The sequence below is a fragment of the Oncorhynchus mykiss genome, chromosome 15 (genome assembly GCF_013265735.2).
Source record: "Oncorhynchus mykiss isolate Arlee chromosome 15, USDA_OmykA_1.1, whole genome shotgun sequence".
Lineage (NCBI taxonomy): Eukaryota > Metazoa > Chordata > Actinopteri > Salmoniformes > Salmonidae > Oncorhynchus > Oncorhynchus mykiss.
The window spans coordinates 78,121,581-78,148,916 of NC_048579.1; the positions used below are offsets into that span (position 1 = coordinate 78,121,581).

The window sequence follows — 27,336 nt, forward strand, 5'->3', positions numbered from 1 at the left end:
TATATATAGTTATCTAGTTATATATAGTTAGATAGTTATATATAGTTATCTAGTTATATATAGTTATCTAGTTATATATAGTTATCTAGTTATATATAGTTATCTAGTTATATATAGTTATCTAGTTATATATAGTTAGATAGTTATATATAGTTATCTAGTTATATATAGTTATATAGTTATATATAGTTATCTAGTTATATATAGTTATCTAGTTATATATAGTTAGATAGTTATATATAGTTATCTAGTTATATATAGTTATCTAGTTATATATAGTTAGATAGTTATATATAGTTATCTAATTATATATAGTTAGATAGTTATATATAGTTATCTAGTTATATATAGTTATCTAGTTATATATAGTTAGATAGTTATATATAGTTATCTAGTTATATATAGTTATCTAGTTATATATAGTTATCTAGTTATATATAGTTATCTAGTTATATATAGTTATCTAGTTATATATAGTTAGATAGTTATATATAGTTATCTAGTTATATATAGTTAGATAGTTATATATAGTTATCTAGTTATATATAGTTAGATAGTTATATATAGTTAGATAGTTATATATAGTTAGATAGTTATATAGTTAGCTATACGTAGTTGTAGAATCAAAAAAGGTTATTAAATATAAATATGATAACTTGGAGTGAAACATGCCTAACTGGAAATATAAATATGATAACTTGGAGTGAAACATGCCTAACTGGAAATATAAATATGATAACTTGGAGTGAAACATGCCTAACTGGAAATATAAATATGATAACTTGGAGTGAAACATGCCTAACTGGAAATATAAATATGATAACTTGGAGTGAAACATGCCTAACTGGAAATATAAATATGATAACTTGGAGTGAAACATGCCTAACTGTAAATATAAATATGATAACTTGGAGTGAAACATGCCTAACTGGAAATATAAATATGATAACTTGGAGTGAAACATGCCTAACTGGAAATATAAATATGATAACTTGGAGTGAAACATGCCTAACTGGAAATATAAATATGATAACTTGGAGTGAAACATGCCTAACTGGAAATATAAATATGATAACTTGGAGTGAAACATGCCTAACTGGAAATATAAATATGATAACTTGGAGTGAAACATGCCTAACTGGAAATATAAATATGATAACTTGGAGTGAAACATGCCTAACTGGAAATATAAATATGATAACCTGGAGTGAAACATGCCTAACTGGAAATATAAATATGCAATGACTATAATACACGCGTACTGCATGTAACCTTCCCAAATGGCACCCTATTCCTTCATAGTGCACTACTTCTGGCCCGATCCCTATTGGACCTGGTTAAAAGTAGTGCACTACACAGGAAATAGGGTGCCATTTTGGGAGGACTCCCATATACCCACGCACCTGACACAGAGTGGAAGGAAAGAAAACAATATTTCCAGTAGGTCAGGTGTTCTTTTCATTTGCATAACCACCAGGAAGTTACAGTAAGTTAACCATTTAGACGTCGTACCGACCTTCCTTCACGGGTAGTTCTGGGGATTTACCTTCATGAGACATTTCGTGGCATCTAATGTATTGTCTGTCTAGTATAGCCTGCTGTATTGTACAGTAAATGCGCGTTTGCAGATTAGAGAGTTTTTCTTTGTTTCAATCGTGACGTGTGCGCTACATTTATGATTCCCAATGACAATTGGAAATGTGTTGTTGTTTTTGAGCTGTGAAAATGATTCGCAGAAGGAAAGCTACTTGCTTTTGACTAAACGAAAATGAAGTTACTTCTCACGGTGGGATTGTTGTTGGCGTTTGTCTCTACTTCATCAAGTCTACGGATTTTGGAATGGCCCACACTAAACTGTACTCAAGAGGTAAATGACGACTGACTTTTAAAAATGTATTCGGCAAAAGAGTCAAACCCTCTCAGTGCATTGCGTCAGTACATCCGGCGGTGATTGGGAGTCCCGTAGTGCGGCGCACAATGGTCCCAGAGTCGTCAGGGTTTGTCCGGGGTAGGACGTTATTGTAAATAAGAATTTGTTCTTAATTAACTGACTTTCTTAGTTAAATAAAAGTTACATAAAATATTTAAACATGTAATTGCCGTATCTATAATCCGTCCATCAGGCTGACTTTAATTATGCCTCAGGCTACTAATTTACTTGATCATAATAAGATAAATATCTTATCAAAAGAGACGACTAATCATTCTATCATTCTTTGAAATTGTCATATTAACAAAAAATACCACTAATCTCAGCAAGTACATTTATTTGTAAATCATTCAAAACGATTAAAGGACAAATGCAGCTGTTTAAAATAATAATAATCTAATTTACAGCCTTGTGATGTCACCGTGCAGGCCTTGTGATGTCACTGGGCAGGCCTTGTGATGTCACTTTACAGCCTTGTGATGTCACTGGGCAGGCCAACATTTCCAGTGGTCTTTTATGAACTAGTTTACCACCTGGCAGGCCAAAAGTCCATCCCGCTAAAACGGGCAGCCATTTCAGGAAGGATTTTCAAACAGCTCTTTACACTAAACAGGCATTATCAACATTTTCACAATTTCACAATATTATTCCAACCTCATAGTGTGGAAATATATCTAAAACAGAGAGAAGTCAGGTTTGCGCCAGACTTAACAGAAATATACGATTAGTCCCATCGTACATTCTAAGTTGTTGTTGTTTCTTGTTCTATGGTTTTCATTTGCTCATGTGCCTGTGTGCATTCCTCTTTTTGTGCAGGGTTTGAGATGTGAAGCCAACATCAGTGAGTAGTATCTCTAAACGTACCGTAGACTGTTACTATTGGTCCACACAGTGTTTTACATTGTGTGGTTATTGTGTTCAGACCAGCTGGGATCACAGTTGCCTGATTCCTTTATGATGTGATAGTCGATCACTTCCTTCATCAATAAGTGTAATAAAGATGGAAAACATTTCTGTTCAAAGTAGACATATTGGATTAAAATGCCCTCCTCTCCTCCTCCCCTCCCATCTCCTCCCCTCTCCCCCCTCCCCTCCCATCTCCTCCCCTCTCCCCCCCTCCCCTCCCATCTCCTCCCCTCTCCCCCCTCCCCTCCCATCTCCTCTTCTCTCCTTCCCTCCCCTCTCCCCTCTCCCCCCTCCACTCCCATCTCCACCCCTCCCCTCCCATCTCCTCCCCTCTCCTCCCTCCCCTCCCATCTCCTCCCCTCTCCCCCCTCCCCTCCCATCTCCTCCCCTCCCCCCCCTCCACACCCATCCCATCCCCTCCCATCTCCTCCCCTCCCCTCTCCTCCCCTCTCCTCCCCTCCCCTCCACTCCCATCTCCTCTTCTCTCCCCCCTCCACTCCCATCTCCACCCCTCCCCTCCCATCTCCTCGTCTCTCCTTCCCTCCCCTCTCCCCCCTCCACTCCCATCTCCACCCCTCCCCTCCCATCTCCTCCCCTCTCCCCCCCTCCACACCCATCCCCTCCCATCTCCTCCCCTCCCCTCCCCTCCCCTCTCCTCCCCTCCCCTCCCCTCCCCTCCCATCCCCTCTTCTCTCCCTCCCCCTCCACTCCCATCTCCACCCCTCCCCTCCCATCTCCTCGTCTCTCCTCTCCTCCCCTCTCCCCCCCTCCCCTCCCATCTCCTCCCCTCTCCCCCCTCCCCTCCCATCTCCTCCCCTCCCATCTCCTCCCCTCCCCTCCCCTCCCATCTCCTATTCTCTCCTTCCCTCCCCTCCCATCTCCTCCCCTCCCATCTCCTCTTCTCTCCTTCCCTCCCCTCCCATCTCCTCCCCTCCCATCTCCACCCCTCCTCTCCCCTCCCCTCCCATCCCCTCATCTCCCCTCCCATCTCCTCCCCTCCCATCTCCTCCCCTCCCATCTCCACCCCTCCCCTCCCATCTCCTCTTCTCTCCTTCCCTCCCCTCTCCCCCCCTCCCATCTCCACCCCTCTCCCCCCTCCACTCCCCTCCCATATCCTCTTCTCTCCTTCCCTCTCCCCTCCCCTCCCATCTCCACCCCTCTCTCTCTCCCCTCCCCTCCCCTCCATAGATAACTGCCTGGATCCTGGGTGGTTGAAGCCTTGGCGCTACACTCCTAGCAGCCCAGTGAACCTAGAGGTGGAGCTGGACACTAGAAAAGATGAGGAGGGACACCTGGTGCCTGTTTTAGTGGCCCGATGGAAAGCTCAGGATGACGGTGGGTTGACTGGCCACTATCACAATGTGACATGACCTTGCCTCCCTATTAAAGCTCACTAGGCCATAGGGTGCTGTTTGTTACATGTGTTGTAAGTGGAGAGGAGCACTAGAAGTATATCAGCACTTTGTGACTTTTACGTTTCTTCTTCACCTTCTTCCTCACCTTCTTCTTTACCTTCTTCTTTACCTTCTTCACCTTTGACCTTCTCCTTCATCTTCTTCTTCACCTTCTTCTTTATCTTCTTCACCTTCTTCTCCACCTTCTTCTTCTCCTCCTTCTTTACCTTCACCTTCTTCAACTTCTTCTTCTCCTTCTTCTTCTCCTTCACCTTCTTCTTCTTATCCTTCACCTTCTTCTCCTTCACCTTCTTCTTCACCTTCTTCTTCTCCTTCACCTTCTTCTCCTTCACCTTCTTCTCCTTCACCTTCTGCTTCACCTTCTTCTTTACCTTCTTCTCGTTCTTCACCTTCGCCTTCTTCGTCACTTTCTTCTCCTTCACCTTCTTCTTCAACTTCTTCTCCTTCACCTTCTTCTTCACCTTCTTCTCCTTCACCGTCTTCTTCTTCTCCTCCTTCTTTACCTTCTTCTCCTTCTTCGCCTTCTTCTTCTTCTCCTTCACCTTCTTCTCCTTCACATTCTTCTTCGCTTTCTTCTTCTCCTTCTTCTTTACCTTCTTCACCTTCTTCTCCTTCACCTTCTTCTTCTTCTTCTTCTTCACCTTCTTCTTCTCCTCCTTCTTTACATTCTTCTTCTCCTTCTTCTTCACCTTCTTCTCATTCTCCTTCTTCTTCTTCTGCTTCATCTTCTTATCCTTCACCTTCTTCTTCTTCACCTTCTTCTTTACCTTCTTCTCCTTCTTCACCTTCGACCTTCTCCTTCACCTTCTTCTTCACCTTCTTCTTCTTCTCCTTCACCTTCTTATCCTTCACCTTCTTCTCCTTCACCTTCTTCTTCTTCTTCACCTTCTTCTTCTTCTCCTTCACCTTCTTCTCCTTCACCTTCCTCTCCTTCACCTTCTTCTTCTTATCATTCACCTTCTTCTTCTCCTCCTTCTTTACCTTCTTCACCTTCTTCTTCTCCTTCACCTTCTTCTCCTTCACCTTCCTCTCCTTCACCTTCTTCTTCTTATCATTCACCTTCTTCTTCACCTTCTTCTTCTCCTCTTTCTTTACCTTCTTCTTCACCTTCACCTTCTTCTTCACCTTCTTCTTATCATTCACCTTCTTCTTCACCTTCTTCTCCTCCTTCTTTACCTTCTTCTTGACCTTCTTATTCTTATTCTTCACCTTCTTCTTCACCTTCTTCTCCTGCACCTTCTTCTTATTCTTCACCTTCTTCTTCTTATTCTTCACCTTCTTCTTATTCACCTTCTTCCTCACCTTCTTCTTCTCCTTCACCTTCTTCTTCTCCTTCACCTTCTTCTTCACCTTCTTCTTCTTATCCTTCACCTTCTTCTTCACCTTCTTCTCCTCCTTCTTTACCTTCTTCTTCACCTTCTTCTTCACCTTCTTCTTCATCTACTTCTCCTTCACCTTCTTCTTCTCCTTCACCTTCTTCTTCTCTTTCACCTTCTTCTCCTTCACATTCTTCTCCTCCTTCTTTACCTTCTTCTTCACCTTCTTCTTCACCTTCTTCTTCATCTACTTCTCCTTCACCTTCTTCTTCTCCTTCACCTTCTTCTTCACCTTCTTCTTCTTATCCTTCACCTTCTTCTTCACCTTCTTCTCCTCCTTCTTTACCTTCTTTTTCACCTTCTTCTTCACCTTCTTCTTCATCTACTTCTCCTTCACCTTCTTCTTCTCCTTCACCTTCTTCTTCTCCTTCACCTTCTTCTTCTCTTTCACCTTCTTCTTCATCTACTTCTCCTTCACCTTCTTCTTCTCCTTCACCTTCTTCTTCTCCTTCACCTTCTTCTTCGTATCCTTCACCTTCTTCTTCATCTACTTCTCCTTCACCTTCTTCTTCTCCCTCACCTTCTTCTTCACCTTCTTCTTCTTCTTATCCTTCACCTTCTTCTTCATCTACTTCTCCTTCACCTTCTTCTCCACCTTCATCTTCTTCTCCTCCTTCTTCTTCTCATCAGGAAGCATTAGTTCCCTGAAAGGAACAGAGCTTCATGTTTTGAAGGAAGCCACAAACCAGAATCTGTGTGTTCGGTATGAATTCTTCGACAAGATGTCCATGCGTAATCCAGCATATGAAAAGGTAGGCGGCATTACAAGTGATCAATTTAATGGTAAATATCCATTCTTACGTGACACACCCTAGTAAACAGACTATCTATTTTCTCTCAGTGGTCTTTCTCCCTGGATCGAGTGGTGGTTGAACCCGGCCTGTCATACGTTGTCTCAGTCTCCAACCTCCCCAAACCCAACCTGAAACACTCTGGTTACAACATCGATAAACATATCACTGTGCCCGGTGAGAACCGTACATTTTGGTGAGATTAGTAAAACACAGTGTAGAGACTTTGTACAGTAGTCTACTGTCTATTCCTACTGCACATCGGATTGGCATCAACAGCTTTTCATTCAATACCTGATGTTATTTAACCTTAGATTGTAAAGATCCCAAGATTCAGAGGAGCAAGGTGTGTTTGGAGAGCGGTGAGTGGCCAATCACATTACTGTTATATTATATGAGTGACCAATCACATTACTGTTATATTATATGAAGTGGTGATTGACCAATCACATTACTGTTATATTATATGAGTGACCAATTACATTACTGTTATATTATATGAAGTGGTGAGTGACCAATCACATTACTGTTATATTATATGAAGTGGTGAGTGACCAATCACATTACTGTTATATTATATGAGTGACCAATCACATTACTATTATATTATATGAAGTGGTGAGTGACCAATCACATTACTGTTATATTATATGAAGTGGTGTGTGACCAATCACATTACTGTTATATTATATGAAGTGGTGAGTGACCAATCACATTACTGTTTATATTATATGAGTGACCAATCACATTACTGTTTATATTATATGAAGTGGTGAGTGACCAATCACATTACTGTTATATTATGTGAAGTGGTGAGTGACCAATCACATTACTGTTATATTATGTGAAGTGGTGAGTGACCAATCACATTACTGTTATATTATGTGAAGTGGTGAGTGACCAATCACATTACTGTTTATAGTATATGAAGTGGTGAGTGACCAATCACATTACTGTTATATTATATGAAGTGGTGAGTGACCAATCACATTACTGTTTATATTATATGAAGTGGTGAGTGACCAATCACATTACTGTTTATATTATATGAAGTGGTGAGTGACCAATCACATTACTGTTTATATTATATGAAGTGGTGAGTGACCAATCACATTACTGTTTATATTATATGAAGTGGTGAGTGACCAATCACATTACTGTTTATATTATATGAAGTGGTGAGTGACCAATCACATTACTGTTTATATTATATGAAGTGGTGAGTGACCAATCACATTACTGTTTATATTATATGAAGTGGTGAGTGACCAATCACATTACTATTATATTATATGAAGTGGTGAGTGACCAATCACATTACTGTTATATTATGTGAAGTGGTGAGTGGTCAGTGGTTGTAATTAACATCTCGTTAAATAAATATCTTAAAATCAAGTCATACAGGTATAATGTGCATAGTGTATTATGACCAGTTATTGACTTGGACTGAAACAGGTGCCAGTCCTCATTTTGGGTGCCAGTACTGTTTATACTTAGTTGCAGGAACTCCTCAATACTTTTATATAAATAAATCAAATAAATAGACAATAATAATAAACTCTAATATTCTATAAGAGGTGTCCGAACACAAGTAGTAGAACATTCCAGTAGTAGAATGTTCCAGTAGTAGAACGTTCCAGTAGTAGAACGTTCCAGTAGTAGAACGTTCCAGTAGTAGAATGTTCCAGTAGTAGAATGTTCCAGTAGTAGAATGTTCCAGTAGTAGAACGTTCCAGTAGTAGAACATTCCAGTAGTAGAATGTTCCAGTAGTAGAACGTTCCAGTAGTAGAACGTTCCAGTAGTAGAATGTTCCAGTAGTAGAATGTTCCAGTAGTAGAATGTTCCAGTAGTAGAACGTTCCAGTAGTAGAACATTCCAGTAGTAGAACGTTCCAGTAGTAGAACGTTCCAGTAGTAGAATGTTCCAGTAGTAGAATGTTCCAGTAGTAGAATGTTCCAGTAGTAGAACGTTCCAGTAGTAGAACGTTCCAGTAGTAGAACGTTCCAGTAGTAGAACATTCCAGTAGTAGAACATTCTAGTAGTAGAACATTCCAGTAGTAGAACATTCCAGTAGTAGAACATTCCAGTAGTAGATCATTCCAGAAGTAGAACATTCCAGTAGTAGAACATTCCAGTAGTAGAACATTCCAGTAGTAGATCATTCCAGAAGTAGAACATTCCAGGATGCTGCTACTCAGTGCTGACATGGTTCCTTTGTTGCTGTGTGAAGGGAGTCTGTGGAGACCTAACACTACGCTGGAGCGGTCTACTGGACCACAAGACAGAACCACGCTCACTGTTGGGTTCAGTACAGATCAGCACTCACACAACTACAGAGTCTCACTACTGTGCTCCAGCAACAGACAATGGCAGGACACAGACATGGTATGGTTATTAATGTTATGAATGGCTTATGAATGCCTTATGAATATCTTATGAAGTCAATAGATATATGTAGGTTCCCTTTAACTAATTAGTCCTCCCGAGTGTTGCAGCGGTCTAAGGCACTACATCTCAGTGCTAGAGGCGTCACTATAGACCATGGTTCGATCCCGGGCTGTATCACAACTGGTCGTTGATCGGGAGTCCCGTAGGGCGGCGCACAATTGGCCCAGTGTCGTCCGGTTTAGGGGAGGGTTTGTCCGGGGTAGGCCGTCATTGTACAATAACAATTTGTTCTTAACTGACATGCCTAGTTCAATACAAACTAAATCAACTAAAGGTGTGTCCCAAATGACGCCCTACTCCCTATCAAGTGAACTACTAATAGGCTTCTGGTCAAAAGTAGTGCACTATATAGGGAATAGGCTGCTCTATTCGTTTTTTGTTGTTGACATCCTTCTCATTGTGTAAAGAACTGCATCATCAGCAGAATTGTGTCTGTAGCTCGCTACACCACGTCAAATGACATCGCTACAGGAGACGTGTTGTTTTCCCTTCCAATGGTTTGACCTAGAACATTTAGGTTTTCAAAGCGAGACACTGCACATCCTGTGTCACACTTCATCGCTGTGGTTCTGCCCCTGATTCTAATCTTCTTCACACATACAGAGCATTCGGAAAGCATTCAGACTGCTGGACTTTTTTACACATTTTGTTACGTTACAGCCTTATTCTAAAATGGATTACATTGTTTTTTTTACTCATCAATCTACACACAATACCCCATAATGACATCACAATACGCCATAATGACATCACAATACCCCATAATGACATCACAATACGCCATAATGACATCACAATACCCCATCGGGGCGGCAGGGTAGCCTAGTGGTTAGAGTGTTGGACTAGTAACCGGAAGGTTGCGGAAGGTTGCGAGTTCAAACCCCCGAGCTGACAAGGTACAAATCTGTCGTTCTGCCCCTGAACAGGCAGTTAACCCACTGTTCCCAGGCCGTCATTGAAAATAAGAATTTGTTCTTAACTGACTTGCCTGGTTAAATAAAGGTAAAATAAATAAAAAAATAAATAAATAATGACATCACAATACGCCATAATGACATCACAATACCCCATAATGACATCACAATATCCCATAATGACATCACAATACCCCATAATGACATCACAATACGCCATAATGACATCACAATACCCCATAATGACATCACAATATCCCATAATGACATCACAATACGCCATAATGACATCACAATACCCCATAATGACATCACAATACTCCATAATGACATCACAATACCCCATAATGACATCACAATACGCCATAATGACATCACAATACCCCATAATGACATCACAATACGCCATAATGAAAAAGCAAAAACAGTTTTTTAGAAATTGTATAAAAAAAAAAAAGCCTGGAAATATCACATTTACATAAGTATTCAGTATTTTGTTGAAGCATCTTTGCTAGCGATGACAGCCTCGAGTCTTCTTGGGTATGACGCTACAAGCTTGGCAATCCTGTATTTGGGGAGTTTCTACCATTCTTCTCTGCAGATCCTCTCAAGCTCTGTCAAGTTAGATGGGGAGCATCGCTGCACAGCTATTATCAGGTCTCTCCAGAGATGTTCGATCGGGTTCAAGTCTAAGCTCTGGTTGGTCCACTCAAGGACATTCAGAGACTTGTCCCAAAGCCACTCCTGTGTTGTCTTGGCTGTGTGCTTAGGGTCATTGTCCTGTTGGAAGGTGAACCTTCCCCCCAGTCTGAGATCCTGAGCGCTCTGGAGCAGGTTTTCATCAAGGATCTCTCTGTACTTTGCTCCGTTCATCTTTCCCTCGATCCTGACTAGTCTCCCAGTCCCTGCCGCTGAAAAGCATTCCCACAGCATGATGCTGCCACCACCATGCTTCACTGTAGGGATGGTGTCAGGTTTCATCAGACCGGAGAATCTTGATTCTTATGGTCTGAGAGACTGTTAGACCAAGCTGGCTGTCATGTGCCTTTTATTGAGGAGTGGCTTCCGTCTGGCTACTCTACCATAATGGCCTGATTGGTGGAATGCTGCAGAGATGGGTGTCCTTCTGGAAGGTTCTCCCATCTCTACAGAGGAACTCAGCAGCTCCTTCAGAGTGAACATCAGGTTCTTGATCCTGACCAAGGCCCTTCTCCCCCGATTGCTCAGTTTGGCCGGGCGGCCAGCACTAGGAAGAGTCTTGGTGGTTCCAAACTTCTTTGATTTAAGAATGATGGATGCCACTGTTCTTGGGACCTCATGGCTTGGTTTTTGTTCTGACATGCACTGTCAGCAGTGGAACCTTATATAGACAGGCGTGTGCCTTTCCAAATATATGTCCAATCAATTGAATTTACCACAAGTGGACTCCAATAAAGTTGTAGAAACATCTCAAGGATGATCAATGGAAACAGGATGCACCTGAACTCAATTTACAGTTTCATAGTAAAGGGTCTGAATACTTATATAAATAAAGTATTTCTGTTTTTTATTTGTAATACATTTGCCAAAATTCATAAAACCATGTTTTTGCTTTGTCATTATGGGTTATTGTGATGTCATTATGGGGTATTGTGATGTCATTATGGGGTATTGTGATGTCATTATGGGGTATTGTGATGTCATTATGGGGTATTGTGATGTCATTATGGGGTATTGTGATGTCATTATGGGGTGTTGTGATGTCATTATTGAGGTATTGTGTTTAGACTGAGGGACAAATGATTCAATCCATTTTAGAACAAGGCTGTAACATAACAAAATGTGGAAAGTAGGGAAGGGGTCTGAACACTTTCTGAAGGGACTGTACCTGCGTCACGTCTATGATGTAGAGATCAAGTAGATAAGGAAGTTCATATCTGTCACGGGATTCTTCTAGTGAAGGAGAGGCGGACCAAAATGCAGCGTGGTTATTTTTGTACATTTTTGTATTATTGTATTATTTTTGTACTTTAATAAAGATGAAAATAGAACAATCTACAAAACAAGAAAGGTGACCAAAAAAACCAAAACAGTCCTGTCTGGTGCAACAAACACAAAGACAGGAACAATCACCCACAATCCCCAACACCAAACAGGCTACTTAAATATGGTTCCCAATCAGAGACAATGACGAACACCTGCCTCTGATTGAGAACCATATCAGGCCCAAATACAGAAACAGACAAACTAGACACACAACATAGAATGCCCACTCAGATCACACCCTGACCAAACAAAACATAGAAACATACAAAGCAAACTATGGTCAGGGCGTGACAGTATCTTGTGTTTTCCCTTTAAGACCAATCAGACATGGCTGACTGTAGTGTTTGACCTGGAGAACTGGCCCCAGACCTGTTGCTATTTTGATGTGGAGGTAAGTCCTCCTTTACAACTTTACAACCTACTTGTTTCCGTCAAATTTGCTCGGCAGCGTTCAGCAACGCTACACGTTTATGTTGTTGACCTGTTGTGTGTACCTGATAGTGGCCTAGTAAAAGCTTTGTTTTCGTCCTACTAGATCCATCCGTTTTTTAGCCGTTGCAACAACGACTGTGTACGAAGAAGGAAAACGTTTAACATATGTGGTAGGTTCATCAACAAGTCTATTATATTACATGGTAAAAATAGGATAGATTTCATGTTCTCCACTAACAACATACTGATGTGATTTCAGAGACCTCTCCAACTGTGTTAACGGGAGATTCTCCACTAACAACATACTGATGTGATTTCAGAGACCTCTCCAACTGTGTTAACAGGAGATTCTCCACTAACAACATACTGATGTGATTTCAGAGACCTCTCCAACTGTGTTAACAGGAGATTCTCCACTAACAACATACTGATGTGATTTCAGAGACCTCTCCAACTGTGTTAAAGGGAGATTCTTCATCTCCTAAAGTCTACACAGCCATAGCAGCCGCGGTGGTGCTGCTGGTCGGTGGAATGGTCTGTTGTCTCGTCTGTCAGCTACGGACACGGAGAAAGAAAGGTGAGTTGAGGAGAGATGCCATTATCTCTCACTTATTATCTCTCACTTATTATCTCTCACTTATTATCGCTCACTTATTATCGCTCACTTATTATCGCTCACTTATTATCGCTCACTTATTATCTCTCACTTATTATCTCTCACTTATTATCGCTCACTTATTATCGCTCACTTATTATCGCTCACTTATTATCTCTCACTTATTATCGCTCACTTATTATCTCTCCCTTAATATCTCTCACTTAATATCGCTCACTTAATATCTCTCACTTAATATCTCTCACTTATTATCTCTCACTTATTATCGCTCACTTATTATCTCTCACTTATTATCGCTCACTTATTATCTCTCCCTTAATATCTCTCACTTAATATCGCTCACTTATTATCGCTCACTTATTATCGCTCACTTAATATCTCTCACTTATTATCTCTCACTTATTATCTCTCACTCATTATCGCTCACTCATTATCGCTCACTCATTATCTCTCACTCATTATCTCTCACTCATTATCTCTCACTCATTATCTCTCACTCATTATCGCTCACTCATTATCGCTCACTCATTATCGCTCACTTATTATCTCTCACTTATTATCTCTCACTCATTATCGCTCACTTATTATCTCTCACTTATGATCTCTCACTTATTATCTCTCACTTATGATCTCTCACTTAATATCTCTCACTTATTATCTCTCACTCAAAATGTATTGGAAATCGGTTATTCGGTGCTCCTTAGTGACAAACAAGTTATTTTGACCAGTCTCTATTTGACTTCCTTTGGCTGTTCAGAAATGAAGGCGTTTATAATATGTATATAACATGCTTCATTACTGCAGGGTCGTGTAGCCATAACTAAATGCATGACATTAATTAAGACATCAGCAGAATAGGATGGTTAAGAAATGAGGATGGATTTTGGGACTAAATGGTCCGTGGGAGGAGAGGAGGAGCATCCATCTGACTTCCTGTTTCATAGTTTCATCTTTCTAGTTGATACTTTTATTGCTATCTTCTTGTTCTCTTTTTTTCATTTTCTCATTATTCTCTTTATCGCTCTTTCTCCTCCTCTCCCTCCCTTCTCTCTCTCTCTCTCTCTCTCCCTCCCTTCCCTCTATCTCTCTCTTTCCCTCCCCTCCTTCCCTCTCTGTCTCTCCTTCAGTCCCACCAGGCCCCTATCCCCCAGCTGTAGAGCCAGAGGTCCAGACTCCTCATCTCCCCAGGGTTCCTCCCAAGGTGTTGGTGATCTACTCTCAGGACCATCCTCTCTACAGGAAGATAGTCCTGAAGCTCTGTGCCTTCCTCCAGGCCAAGTGTGGAACTGAGGTTGTGTTGGACCTTCTAGACACAACCTGGCTGGGCACTGTGGGGAGACTACCCTGGCTGGAGTGGCAGAGACAACAGGCGGGTAGACACCAGGAGTGCTGATCTAGGATCAGGTGTCCCTTGTTCATGTAATATCCATCAATATAATCTAAAAGGCTAAACTGCTCCTAGATCAGTTGTCCTACTCTGAAACGCTTTATACATACAGGCCCAGTAGAGAAGAGGACTAGATGGTTAGGAAGTAAAAGTGTTGTTGGTTTCAGACCCTGTAACGTTGTTCCCTTTAGCAAGGAAAGAAATCTGTTTCCACAGATGGATAGATTGATAAATCTGTCTCTCCTCTCCCCTCCCCTCTCTTCTCTTCTTTTATTTTCTCCTCTTCTCTCCCCCTCTTTTCTTCTTCTCCTTTCTTCTCTTCTCTTTTTTCTTTTATTGTCTTCTCCCCCTCTCTCCTCTCCTCTTATTCTCTCCTCTCCTCCCCCTCTCTCCTCTCCTCTCCTCTTATTCTCTCCTCTCCTCCCCCTCTCTCCTCTCCTCTTATTCTCTCCTCTCCTCCCCCTCTCTCCTCTTCTCTTCTCTCCTCTCCCTCTCTCCTCTTCTCTCCTCTCCCTCTCTCCTCTTCTCTCCTCCCCCTCTCTCCTCTTCTCTTCCCTCCTCTCCTCTCTTGTCCTCTCCTCCCCCTCTCTCCTCTTCTCTTCTCTCCTCCCCCTTTACTTCTCTCCTCTCCCTCTCTCCTCTTCTCTTCCCTCCTCTCCTCTCCCGCTCTCCTCTTCTCTTCCCTCCTCTCCTCTCCTCCCCCTCTCTCCTCTTCTCTTCCCTCCTCTCCTCTCTTGTCCTCTCCTCCCCCTCTCTCCTCTTCTCTCCTCCCCCTCTCTTCTCTTCTCTTCTCTTCTCTCCTCCCCCTCTCTCTGCTTCTCTCCTACAGGTCAACAAATCATCAGACAAGATCCTGGTCCTCTGTTCTCGTGGCGTCCAGGCCAAGTGGAGGGCGATGTGTGGCCAGAGTCGTGTGACGTTAAGAGAGGACCTCCGGTCGCCCATCGACGACATGCTGACGCCGGCCCTCAACCTCTTCCTGCCCGACATGCAGCAGGCCGCCGCGCTAGGGAAGTACATGGTGGCCTACTTTGACGAGGTCGGCAGCGAGCGTGACGTGCCGTCTGTCTTCGACATCGCTGTGAAGTACAAGCTGATGAAGCACTTTGAGGAGCTCTGCTTCAGGATCCTGGACCAGGAGAAGTACGCACCGGGACAGGTCAGTTTGTTGATGGGATCTCCCTATGCTTCCTGCCTGGTCTGTTGTTCTGTACCCTAGTGTATGGTCCTAGCTTTCTAAAGGTAATAGTTGGGGGATGCACAATATATCGGTGAACACATCGGACTCGGACGATATTAGCTAAAAAATGACGACATCTGTATCGGCCCGATGTCTAGTTGAACGTTGATGTTAACAACCGGATGTCATAGCTGGCGTGCGTACCTACATGACGTAATGACGCCACGTAAAATGTTACGCTACACGTGCAACACAGCATCTCTAACCTCGCCCACAATGTCTCCTGTGTGGATCGAGCCGTCAACAAGTCCAGCAGTCATTTGAAAGAGTTTGGGTCTTTCGCCTGTCAAAAAAAAAGATACCCGTCAAAATAGCCACGTTAAATAACGCAGTTCTATTATAGAATGTTATAGTTCTATTATAGAATGCTATAGTTCTATTATAGAATGTTATAGTTCTATTATAGAATGTTATAGTTCTATTATAGAATGTTATAGTTCTATTATAGAATGTTGTGTGTTCTGAATTTGCACGTTCAAGCCAAGCGCCACCATGACTATCAGTAGCACTGGTCGAGCACCGGTACACACTACACAGTAGTAATAGCGTCACTGCTATTAGCTTCACAACATACTATGGAACGCCGTTTGGGTCTTTGAGTGTCAAAAAAGATACAGTAGCACCAGTAGCAGTAGCTTGGTATCTAGCTAGCTTTAGCTTGGTATCTAGTTAGCTTTAGCTTGGTATCTAGTTATCTTTAGCTTGGTATCTAGCTAGCTTTAGCTTGGTATCTAGTTAGCTTTAGCTTGGTATCTAGTTAGATTTAGCTTGGTATCTAGCTAGCTTTAGCTTGGTACCTAGTTAGCTTTAGCTTGGTATCTAGCTAGCCCCAATACAACCAGCCTGAAAACAATGACCAGTAGAACCTGCAGCCATTTTCATTATTCTAAGCAATGATTTAGGGATCCTTGTGAGTAAGTATTAGCTAGGTTTCCACTTGGTTGTTCGACTATTGAAATTGAACTTAAGTTCATGAAAATAAATAGCTAGCCAGCTACTTAACCCTGTTGCCCAAAGCTAATGTTATAAGCAGCCAGCTAGCCTCATCTGGCTAATGAGGCTCGACCGGACCTGGTTATGTGTTGTGAAGCTAGCCACAATAAGGATTAGGCACAATAGTGGAATTTGCGGTTTGCCTTCAAAATAAAAGTACCTTTTGAAAGTGAGGCAGAAGGTTACAATTGGTGGAGTCATGGCATATTTAGACCGTGTTAAACAAGGCTGGAATGTGAAGCAATGAAATGGGGTATCAGTCTACTCGGTACCCAAGATATTTTTTCCCAATGTCCTCCTCAGATGACATCCTGCCCAAAAATGTTCTATGGGATTGAGGTCAGGGCTTTGTGATGGCCACTCCAATGCCTTGACTTTGTTGTCCTTAAGCCATTTTGCCACAACTTTGGAAGTATGCTTGGGGTCATTGTCCATTTGGAAGACCCATTTGCGACCAAGCTTTAACTTCCTGACTGATGTCTTGAGATGTTGTTTTAATATATCCACATCATTTTCTTCCTCATGATGCCATCTATTTTGTGAAGTGCACCAGTCCATCCTGCAGCAAAGCACCCCTACAACATGATGCTGCCACCCCTGTGCTTCACGGTTGGGATGGTGTTCTTCGGCTTGCAAGCCTCCCCCTTTTTCCTCCAAACATAACGATGGTCATTTTTTATGGCGGTTTTGGAGCAGTGGCTTCTTCCTTGCAGAGCAGCCTTTCAGGTTATGTCGATATATGACTGGTTTGACTGTGGATATAGATACTTTTGTACATGTTTCCTCCAGCATCTTCATAAGGTCCTTTGCTGTTGTTCTGGGATTGATTTGCACCTTTCGCACCAAAATACGTTAATCTCTAGGAGACAGAACGCGTCTCCTTCCTGAGCGGTATGACGGCTGCGTGGTCCCATGGTGTTTGTACTTGTGTATTATTATTTGTACAGATGAACGTGGTACTTTCAGGGGGTTTAGAAATTGCTCCCAAGGATGAACCAGACTTGTGGAGGTCTAAAAAAACAATTCTGAAGTCTTGGCTGATTTCTTTTGATTGTCAAGCAAAGAGGCACTGAGTTTGAAGGTAGGTCTTGGAATACATCCACATGTACACCTCCAATTGACTCAAATGATGTCAATCAGCCTATCAGAAGCTTCTAAAGCCATGACATAATGTTCTGGAATTGTCCAAGCTGTTTAAAGGCACAGTCAACTTAGTGAATGTAAACTTCTAACCCAATGGAATTGTGATACAGAGAATTATAAGTGAAATAATCTGTCTGCAAACAATTGTTGGAAAAATGACTTGTGTCATGCACAAAGTAGATGTCCTAACCGACTTGCCAAAACTATAGTTTGTTAACAAGAAATGTGTGGAGTGGTTGAAAAACGAGTTTTAATGACTCCAACCTAAGTGTATGTAAACTAGTTTTAATGACTCCAACCTCAGTGTGTGTAAACTAGTTTTAATGACTCCAACCTCAGTGGATGTAAACTAGTTTTAATGACTCCAACCTCAGTGGATGTAAACTAGTTTTAATGACTCCAACCTCAGTGTGTGTAAACTAGTTTTAATGACTCCAACCTCAGTGGATGTAAACTAGTTTTAATGACTCCAACCTCAGTGGATGTAAACTAGTTTTAATGACTCCAACCTCAGTGTGTGTAAACTAGTTTTAATGACTCCAACCTCAGTGTATGTAAACTAGTTTTAATGACTCCAACCTCAGTGTGTGTAAACTAGTTTTAATGACTCCAACCTCAGTGGATGTAAACTAGTTTTAATGACTCCAACCTCAGTGTATGTAAACTAGTTTTAATGACTCCAACCTCAGTGTATGTAAACTAGTTTTAATGACTCCAACCTCAGTGTATGTAAACTAGTTTTAATGACTCCAACCTCAGTGTATGTAAACTAGTTTTAATGACTCCAACCTCAGTGTATGTAAACTAGTTTTAATGACTCCAACCTCAGTGTATGTAAACTAGTTTTAATGACTCCAACCTAAGTGGGTGTAAACTAGTTTTAATGACTCCAACCTCAGTGTATGTAAACTAGTTTTAATGACTCCAACCTCAGTGTATGTAAACTAGTTTTAATGACTCCAACCTCAGTGTATGTAAACTAGTTTTAATGACTCCAACCTAAGTGGATATAAACTAGTTTTAATGACTCCAACCTAAGTGTATGAAAACTAGTTTTAATGACTCCAACCTCAGTGTATGTAAACTAGTTTTAATGACTCCAACCTAAGTGTATGTAAACTAGTTTTAATGACTCCAACCTCAGTGGATGTAAACTAGTTTTAATGACTCCAACCTCAGTGGATGTAAACTAGTTTTAATGACTCCAACCTCAGTGGATGTAAACTAGTTTTAATGACTCCAACCTCAGTGTATGTAAACTAGTTTTAATGACTCCAACCTAAGTGTGTGTAAACTAGTTTTAATGACTCCAACCTCAGTGGATGTAAACTAGTTTTAATGACTCCAACCTCAGTGTATGTAAACTAGTTTTAATGACTCCAACCTAAGTGGATATAAACTAGTTTTAATGACTCCAACCTAAGTGTATGTAAACTAGTTTTAATGACTCCAACCTCAGTGTATGTAAACTAGTTTTAATGACTCCAACCTAAGTGTATGTAAACTAGTTTTAATGACTCCAACCTCAGTGTGTGTAAACTAGTTTTAATGACTCCAACCTCAGTGGATGTAAACTAGTTTTAATGACTCCAACCTCAGTGGATGTAAACTAGTTTTAATGACTCCAACCTCCGTGTGTGTAAACTAGTTTTAATGACTCCAACCTCAGTGGATGTAAACTAGTTTTAATGACTCCAACCTCAGTGGATGTAAACTAGTTTTAATGACTCCAACCTCAGTGTGTGTAAACTAGTTTTAATGACTCCAACCTCAGTGGATGTAAACTAGTTTTAATGACTCCAACCTCAGTGTATGTAAACTAGTTTTAATGACTCCAACCTCAGTGTATGTAAACTAGTTTTAATGACTCCAACCTCAGTGTATGTAAACTAGTTTTAATGACTCCAACCTCAGTGTATGTAAACTAGTTTTAATGACTCCAACCTCAGTGTATGTAAACTAGTTTTAATGACTCCAACCTCAGTGTATGTAAACTAGTTTTAATGACTCCAACCTCAGTGTATGTAAACTAGTTTTAATGACTCCAACCTAAGTGGGTGTAAACTAGTTTTAATGACTCCAACCTCAGTGTATGTAAACTAGTTTTAATGACTCCAACCTCAGTGTATGTAAACTAGTTTTAATGACTCCAACCTCAGTGTATGTAAACTAGTTTTAATGACTCCAACCTAAGTGGATATAAACTAGTTTTAATGACTCCAACCTAAGTGTATGAAAACTAGTTTTAATGACTCCAACCTCAGTGTATGTAAACTAGTTTTAATGACTCCAACCTAAGTGTATGTAAACTAGTTTTAATGACTCCAACCTCAGTGGATGTAAACTAGTTTTAATGACTCCAACCTCAGTGGATGTAAACTAGTTTTAATGACTCCAACCTCAGTGGATGTAAACTAGTTTTAATGACTCCAACCTCAGTGTATGTAAACTAGTTTTAATGACTCCAACCTAAGTGTGTGTAAACTAGTTTTAATGACTCCAACCTCAGTGGATGTAAACTAGTTTTAATGACTCCAACCTCAGTGTATGTAAACTAGTTTTAATGACTCCAACCTAAGTGGATATAAACTAGTTTTAATGACTCCAACCTAAGTGTATGTAAACTAGTTTTAATGACTCCAACCTCAGTGTATGTAAACTAGTTTTAATGACTCCAACCTAAGTGTATGTAAACTAGTTTTAATGACTCCAACCTCAGTGTGTGTAAACTAGTTTTAATGACTCCAACCTCAGTGGATGTAAACTAGTTTTAATGACTCCAACCTCAGTGGATGTAAACTAGTTTTAATGACTCCAACCTCCGTGTGTGTAAACTAGTTTTAATGACTCCAACCTCAGTGGATGTAAACTAGTTTTAATGACTCCAACCTCAGTGGATGTAAACTAGTTTTAATGACTCCAACCTCAGTGGATGTAAACTAGTTTTAATGACTCCAACCTCAGTGGATGTAAACTAGTTTTAATGACTCCAACCTCAGTGGATGTAAACTAGTTTTAATGACTCCAACCTCAGTGGATGTAAACTAGTTTTAATGACTCCAACCTCAGTGGATGTAAACTAGTTTTAATGACTCCAACCTCAGTGTATGTAAACTAGTTTTAATGACTCCAACCTAAGTGGATATAAACTAGTTTTAATGACTCCAACCTAAGTGTATGTAAACTAGTTTTAATGACTCCAACCTCAGTGTATGTAAACTAGTTTTAATGACTCCAACCTAAGTGTATGTAAACTAGTTTTAATGACTCCAACCTCAGTGTGTGTAAACTAGTTTTAATGACTCCAACCTCAGTGGATGTAAACTAGTTTTAATGACTCCAACCTCAGTGGATGTAAACTAGTTTTAATGACTCCAACCTCCGTGTGTGTAAACTAGTTTTAATGACTCCAACCTCAGTGGATGTAAACTAGTTTTAATGACTCCAACCTCAGTGGATGTAAACTAGTTTTAATGACTCCAACCTCAGTGGATGTAAACTAGTTTTAATGACTCCAACCTCAGTGGATGTAAACTAGTTTTAATGACTCCAACCTCAGTGGATGTAAACTAGTTTTAATGACTCCAACCTCAGTGGATGTAAACTAGTTTTAATGACTCCAACCTCAGTGTATGAAAAACTAGTTTTAACGACTCCATCCTAAGTGTATGTAAACTAGTTTTAATGACTCCAACCTCAGTGGATGTAAACTAGTTTTAATGACTCCAACCTCAGTGTATGAAAAACTAGTTTTAACGACTCCATCCTAAGTGTATGTAAACTAGTTTTAATGACTCCAACCTCAGTGGATGTAAACTAGTTTTAATGACTCCAACCTCAGTGTATGAAAAACTAGTTTTAACGACTCCAACCTGAGTGTATGTAAACTTCTGACTTCAACTGTAGCTATATATGTAGCTAGCTAACGATAGCTACTGGAACAGATGTCGTTTTGCATCCATGATGAGCTAGCTAGCTTTTTAACCAGCACTGAAGGTGCGTGAGACAACTTTACCAGCGTCATGGCAAACTGTACGTATCGATGAATCGTTGTGACACATGAAATACGAGTGATCGTGTAATCAATGTGTCATAACTACGTTAAAAAAATAATGAATGAATGCGTTAAATTATTAAGTGACGCGCGTCATATTCAGATCCTTATTGGTCAAATAGTGTATATTTATCTTTTTTGACAAGCAAAGACCCAAACAGCATTCCATAGAAATCCTGGTTGAGAATGAAACAACGGAACTAATGAACAGCGAAACAGCAAAACAGCACAGTAAGTGAAAGAAACAGGTTTTGATGATGTTTTACTGGTAATGGGGACGTATTTAAATGCCAACAAAATAACTTTTGGTGTGTGTGTGTGTGTGTGTGTGTGTGTGTGTGTGTGTGTGTGTGTGTGGTGTGTGTGTGTGTAAACTAGTTTTAATGACTCCAACCTCAGTGTGTGTAAACTAGTTTTAATGACTCCAACCTCAGTGGATGTAAACTAGTTTTAATGACTCCAACCTCAGTGGATGTAAACTAGTTTTAATGACTCCAACCTCAGTGTGTGTAAACTAGTTTTAATGACTCCAACCTCAGTGGATGTAAACTAGTTTTAATGACTCCAACCTCAGTGGATGTAAACTAGTTTTAATGACTCCAACCTCAGTGTGTGTAAACTAGTTTTAATGACTCCAACCTCAGTGTATGTAAACTAGTTTTAATGACTCCAACCTCAGTGTGTGTAAACTAGTTTTAATGACTCCAACCTCAGTGGATGTAAACTAGTTTTAATGACTCCAACCTCAGTGTATGTAAACTAGTTTTAATGACTCCAACCTCAGTGTATGTAAACTAGTTTTAATGACTCCAACCTCAGTGGATGTAAACTAGTTTTAATGACTCCAACCTCAGTGGATGTAAACTAGTTTTAATGACTCCAACCTCAGTGTATGAAAAACTAGTTTTAACGACTCCATCCTAAGTGTATGTAAACTAGTTTTAATGACTCCAACCTCAGTGGATGTAAACTAGTTTTAATGACTCCAACCTCAGTGTATGAAAAACTAGTTTTAACGACTCCATCCTAAGTGTATGTAAACTAGTTTTAATGACTCCAACCTCAGTGGATGTAAACTAGTTTTAATGACTCCAACCTCAGTGTATGAAAAACTAGTTTTAACGACTCCAACCTGAGTGTATGTAAACTAGTTTTAATGACTCCAACCTAAGTGTATGTAAACTAGTTTTAATGACTCCAACCTCAGTGGATGTAAACTAGTTTTAATGACTCCAACCTCAGTGGATGTAAACTAGTTTTAATGACTCCAACCTCAGTGGATGTAAACTAGTTTTAATGACTCCAACCTCAGTGTATGTAAACTAGTTTTAATGACTCCAACCTAAGTGTGTGTAAACTAGTTTTAATGACTCCAACCTCAGTGGATGTAAACTAGTTTTAATGACTCCAACCTCAGTGTATGTAAACTAGTTTTAATGACTCCAACCTAAGTGGATATAAACTAGTTTTAATGACTCCAACCTAAGTGTATGTAAACTAGTTTTAATGACTCCAACCTCAGTGTATGTAAACTAGTTTTAATGACTCCAACCTAAGTGTATGTAAACTAGTTTTAATGACTCCAACCTCAGTGTGTGTAAACTAGTTTTAATGACTCCAACCTCAGTGGATGTAAACTAGTTTTAATGACTCCAACCTCAGTGGATGTAAACTAGTTTTAATGACTCCAACCTCCGTGTGTGTAAACTAGTTTTAATGACTCCAACCTCAGTGGATGTAAACTAGTTTTAATGACTCCAACCTCAGTGGATGTAAACTAGTTTTAATGACTCCAACCTCAGTGGATGTAAACTAGTTTTAATGACTCCAACCTCAGTGGATGTAAACTAGTTTTAATGACTCCAACCTCAGTGGATGTAAACTAGTTTTAATGACTCCAACCTCAGTGGATGTAAACTAGTTTTAATGACTCCAACCTCAGTGGATGTAAACTAGTTTTAATGACTCCAACCTAAGTGTATGTAAACTAGTTTTAATGACTCCAACCTCAGTGTGTGTAAACTAGTTTTAATGACTCCAACCTCAGTGGATGTAAACTAGTTTTAATGACTCCAACCTCAGTGGATGTAAACTAGTTTTAATGACTCCAACCTCCGTGTGTGTAAACTAGTTTTAATGACTCCAACCTCAGTGGATGTAAACTAGTTTTAATGACTCCAACCTCAGTGGATGTAAACTAGTTTTAATGACTCCAACCTCAGTGGATGTAAACTAGTTTTAATGACTCCAACCTCAGTGGATGTAAACTAGTTTTAATGACTCCAACCTCAGTGGATGTAAACTAGTTTTAATGACTCCAACCTCAGTGGATGTAAACTAGTTTTAATGACTCCAACCTCAGTGTATGAAAAACTAGTTTTAACGACTCCATCCTAAGTGTATGTAAACTAGTTTTAATGACTCCAACCTCAGTGGATGTAAACTAGTTTTAATGACTCCAACCTCAGTGTATGAAAAACTAGTTTTAACGACTCCATCCTAAGTGTATGTAAACTAGTTTTAATGACTCCAACCTCAGTGGATGTAAACTAGTTTTAATGACTCCAACCTCAGTGTATGAAAAACTAGTTTTAACGACTCCAACCTGAGTGTATGTAAACTTCTGACTTCAACTGTAGCTATATATGTAGCTAGCTAACGATAGCTACTGGAACAGATGTCGTTTTGCATCCATGATGAGCTAGCTAGCTTTTTAACCAGCACTGAAGGTGCGTGAGACAACTTTACCAGCGTCATGGCAAACTGTACGTATCGATGAATCGTTGTGACACATGAAATACGAGTGATCGTGTAATCAATGTGTCATAACTACGTTAAAAAAATAATGAATGAATGCGTTAAATTATTAAGTGACGCGCGTCATATTCAGATCCTTATTGGTCAAATAGTGTATATTTATCTTTTTTGACAAGCAAAGACCCAAACAGCATTCCATAGAAATCCTGGTTGAGAATGAAACGACGGAACTAATGAACAGCGAAACAGCAAAACAGCACAGTAAGTGAAAGAAACAGGTTTTGATGATGTTTTACTGGTAATGGGGACGTATTTAAATGCCAACAAAATAACTTTTGGTGTGTGTGTGTGTGTGTGTGTGTGTGTGTGGTGTGTGTGTGTGTGTGTGTGTGTGTGTGTGTGTGTGTGTGTGTGTGTGTGTGTGTGTGTGTGTGTGTGTGTGTGTGTGTGTGTGTGTGTGTGTGTGTGTGTGTGTGTGTGCGAGCGAGCTAGCTAGCTAGCTAGCTAGTTAGTTAGTTAGTTAGTTAGTTAGTTAGTTAGTTAGTTAGTTAGTTAGTTAGTGTACCAGTACTCTCATGGCTGAGGAAACTCTTTATGTACTACACCAATATATATATATTTTTTTCTCAAATGTTGTTCACAAATGTGTTTTACATCCCTGTTAGTGAGCATATTCTCTTTTGCCAAGATAATCCATCCATCTGACAGGTGTGGCATATCAAGAAGCTGATTAAACAGCATGATCATTACACAGGTGCACCTTGTTCTGGGGACAATAAAAGGGCCCCTTTAAAAATGTGCTGAGGAATATTTCTGTCTGTAATAAAGCCCTTTTGTAGGGAAAAAACACATTCTGATTAACTGGGCCTGGCTCCTTAGTGGGTGGGCCTGGCTGCCAAGTGGGTGGGCCTATGCCCCCCACCCACGGCTGCGCCCCTGCCCAGTCATGTTAAATCCACAGATTTAGGCCTAAGGAATTTATTTCCATTGACTGATTTCCTGATATGAACTGTAACTCAGTAAAATCTTCAAAGTTGTTGCGTTTATATATTTTTTCGTTCAGTATATTTTGAACGTGTCAAATAAAATGAATGATTTAATTCAAATCAGGTCAGCCACATCGAGGGGATCGGAGTGGAAGAGTACTTCAAATGTCCACCGGGGAGGGATCTGCGAGACGCCATCGAAGCCTTCCAGGCGTTCCAGTTAGAGAACCCAGACTGGTTTGAACAGGAGTGTGTTGACATCAACGCAGAGGAGGAAGTGTTCGCAGTAACAGAGTATGACGCTCTACTGGAAAAGCCGGTCGCGCCTGTTCTAGAGTTTGTTCCAGAATACAGGAATGGGCCACCTGTTCTAGAGTTTGTTCCAGAGTACAGGAAGGGGCCACCTGTTCTAGAGTTTGTTCCAGAGTTCAGGAATGGGCCACCTGTTCTAGAGTTTGTTCCAGAATACAGGAATGGGCCACCTGTTCTAGAGTTTGTTCCAGAGTACAGGAAGGGGCCACCTGTTCTAGAGTTTGTTCCAGAATACAGGAAGGAGCCTCCTGTTTTGGAGTTTGTTCCAGAATACAGGAAGGGGCCTCCTGTTCTAGAGTGTGTTCCAGAATACAGGAAGGGGCCTCCAATCTCCAACTATGATGTAGAGATCAATGAAAACAGCCTGGGAGTCCAGGTCTCGACTCCTGAAGTGAAACTGGAAGGTAAGGTTATCAGTGGGGAGTGGAATGATAGCACAAACAGACTGGTGCCCAGGCTAAAGGGGTTTGGTACAACAGAAGAAATGTCTGTCTGATACGTATTAATAAAGTCTTCTCCTTCCAGGTCATGGGACGTGTGTGCTGGAGCTTCTTCCAGGGGTCAGCTCCGACAGCCACCAGGTGTACCCATCATACCCAGTCGTTGAGGCCCCACCCGGGGTACTTATCTCTGATCTGCACCCCAATGCCCTGGAGAGTCAACCCTGTGGGTTGTCAGATCTTCTCCCGAGTGAGCCACCCTTGGCCAGAGAGAACTGTCTCCGCCTACAGGAGAGGTGGGGAACAGCAGACCGTTGCCCTCTAGAGAACGAGGAAGAGGAGGAGGCATACAGTCCTTCTTGTCAACCCTCTGTTGACACCCTGGAACAACTCATGTCTCTCCAGCTGTCACTCTGTGGTCTCAGTGCTATCCCAGAAATCACCTCTGTGTCCACGGAGAACGGCTACCTATCACAACCGCGTGGAGAGATGGGCCAATCACGACTGTCCTTCAGCTCCATCCAGGTTACCCCACCTGTACCGATGGATAGTCAGATTCCGTACCTCCTTCCCCTGCCAGAGATAACCCACTCCCAGCCGGTAGAGATGGAGGAGGGTGGGGAGGTGATGAAGCCTGCTGCCCAGGAGAAGAGACCCGTCAGTGGGTCAGACCTGGGCTATATCTCCAGGAGCTCCTTCCAGCAGGACTCTTCTGTCCACTACCCTGTAGGAGAGGACAGCGACAGTCCACTGGTGGCACTGGCCAGGCTACAACAGGCTCTCTACCTAAACAATTAAATACTCTGGCTTCTGCAATAAAAACGCGGAGAGAACGTTCTAGAAAACGGATGTTAATCATATATACTCTGGATCATAAACACTTTAGTTGTTCAGCATCGTCTTTTCATGTTGTTATAACACTATTGTCTATAAAAGTTTTCCTGATTTCCTGATTTGAAATGATGAACAAACCTGGAGTCAATGAATCAGCCAATGGGTTTGTACAGCATAATCCATATATTTAGTTCTGACATCACTTCCTTATCTGGTTGGTACAGGGACAATAAAACGTGATCATGTCCATAGAATAATTTTGCACGCCCAATTTTTCAGTTTTTGATTTGTTAAAAAAGTTTGAAATATCCAATAAATGTCGTTCCACTTCATGAT

The 27,336-nt window shown here is 40.9% G+C and overlaps 1 protein-coding gene across 1 annotated transcript; it reads left to right on the forward strand.

Annotated features, from left to right (window-relative positions):
- The first annotated feature begins 1,501 nt into the window (after window positions 1–1,501).
- On the forward strand, window positions 1,502–27,251 carry il17r (interleukin-17 receptor). The gene is given in 14 exon segments (NM_001124413.1): window positions 1,502–1,867; window positions 2,747–2,771; window positions 4,025–4,171; window positions 6,258–6,379; window positions 6,469–6,595; window positions 6,733–6,780; window positions 8,650–8,804; window positions 12,123–12,197; window positions 12,342–12,408; window positions 12,681–12,815; window positions 13,982–14,223; window positions 15,071–15,400; window positions 25,539–26,130; window positions 26,252–27,251. Coding segments are annotated over 14 exon segments (2,877 nt in total). The 5' UTR covers window positions 1,502–1,768; the 3' UTR covers window positions 26,965–27,251.
- The last annotated feature ends 85 nt before the right edge of the window (window positions 27,252–27,336 follow it).